The sequence below is a fragment of the Perkinsus marinus genome (assembly GCF_000006405.1).
Source record: "Perkinsus marinus ATCC 50983 genomic scaffold scf_1104296974074, whole genome shotgun sequence".
Lineage (NCBI taxonomy): Eukaryota > Perkinsozoa > Perkinsida > Perkinsidae > Perkinsus > Perkinsus marinus.
Genome location: NW_003201231.1, coordinates 1 through 1,105, shown reverse-complemented (window position 1 = coordinate 1,105; position 1,105 = coordinate 1). Strand labels below are relative to the sequence as shown.

General features: G+C 52.5%; 1 protein-coding gene across 1 annotated transcript; it reads left to right on the top strand.

Annotated features, from left to right (window-relative positions):
* Positions 1-299: 299 nt before the first annotated feature.
* Pmar_PMAR008537 (hypothetical protein) lies at positions 300-1,001 on the top strand (the record flags this gene model as incomplete). Its single annotated transcript, XM_002765944.1, has 1 exon — positions 300-1,001. A coding segment is annotated over one exon (702 nt), but the record flags the coding sequence as incomplete, so codon positions are not given.
* Between the last annotated feature and the right edge of the window lie 104 nt (positions 1,002-1,105).

Below are 1,105 nucleotides of genomic sequence, written 5' to 3'. Positions count from 1 at the left end.
CGTAACATGTTCTCACTTTTGGGCATTCGGCTGGTCTCTGACAAAGGCGTGGACATCGTTGCAACATGGCCTCCGCCAAAAATAGCCCGGCGCCCGCCACATCAACCCCACTCTGTGCCCGCTCTGAAGCCGCTCTAACCCCGTTGGTCGAAGTCATTCCTGATGACATAGACCCCAAACGGAAGAGGCTGAGAGCTAGGCTCCCTGCTGTCGAGGATGCACTCATCTATCCATATAGAGCACCATCACGTAAGAGGAGTGTGGTCGATCAGTCCATCATCCACTCGCGCCTGATGAGTATGGCCGAAGCTGGCAAGGTCAAGCCATCTTGCCCGGAAGCATGCACTTGCATCTTCCAACCTGTACTCGTCGACAAGCTCGATCACGGTGATGACAACGCTCCTGCCCGTGTCTATCCATCTGATGATCTTCATCAACGATATCGGATCACTACTGATATCAGGCCCCTGAACCACCTTTCACTGCGGACAGACAGCAATGGTCGCTTCGTCTATTACCCGCAATCTGTGGTACGAGATCTTCCTCCCACTTCTGATGTTACCTCTAAACAATATCAGTCGTCGGCCATCGATCAACTCCGTCGCACGGATATTAACCACTGCAACTTCTGGTGTCGGTTGGATCTGGTGGATGCTTTCGGCTGTGCTCGAATTCATCCCACTCTGATGACAAAGATAGCGACCACTAGCGTCGACCCTATCACTGGCAAAGAGCACGTCTGGCAAATCTGCACCATACCCCAGGGATGGTGCTGGTCAAGTATTCTCTTCCATACCTGTGTACATTGGCTTGTACACAACCCCATCAAAGAAGCTCTCGCAAAAGCCAACTGCCCGTGCTCTGTCCTATTCGTGCAAGATGATATCCTGCTAGGTTGTCCTACCAAAGCTGATTCTATGAAGGCTCTTTCTATCGTCACCAGTGTCCTACAAGACTATTGCTTTGCTGTTAACCCCCTGAAGACTGTCGGCCCGGCATCGGTAACTCCCTTTTGCGGTCTGGTCATCGAGTCAGGTGGACGCTTTCGTCCGCATCCATCGCGGAGGGTACTCACTGAGGCATCCTTTGATCTCGCATGGGACGA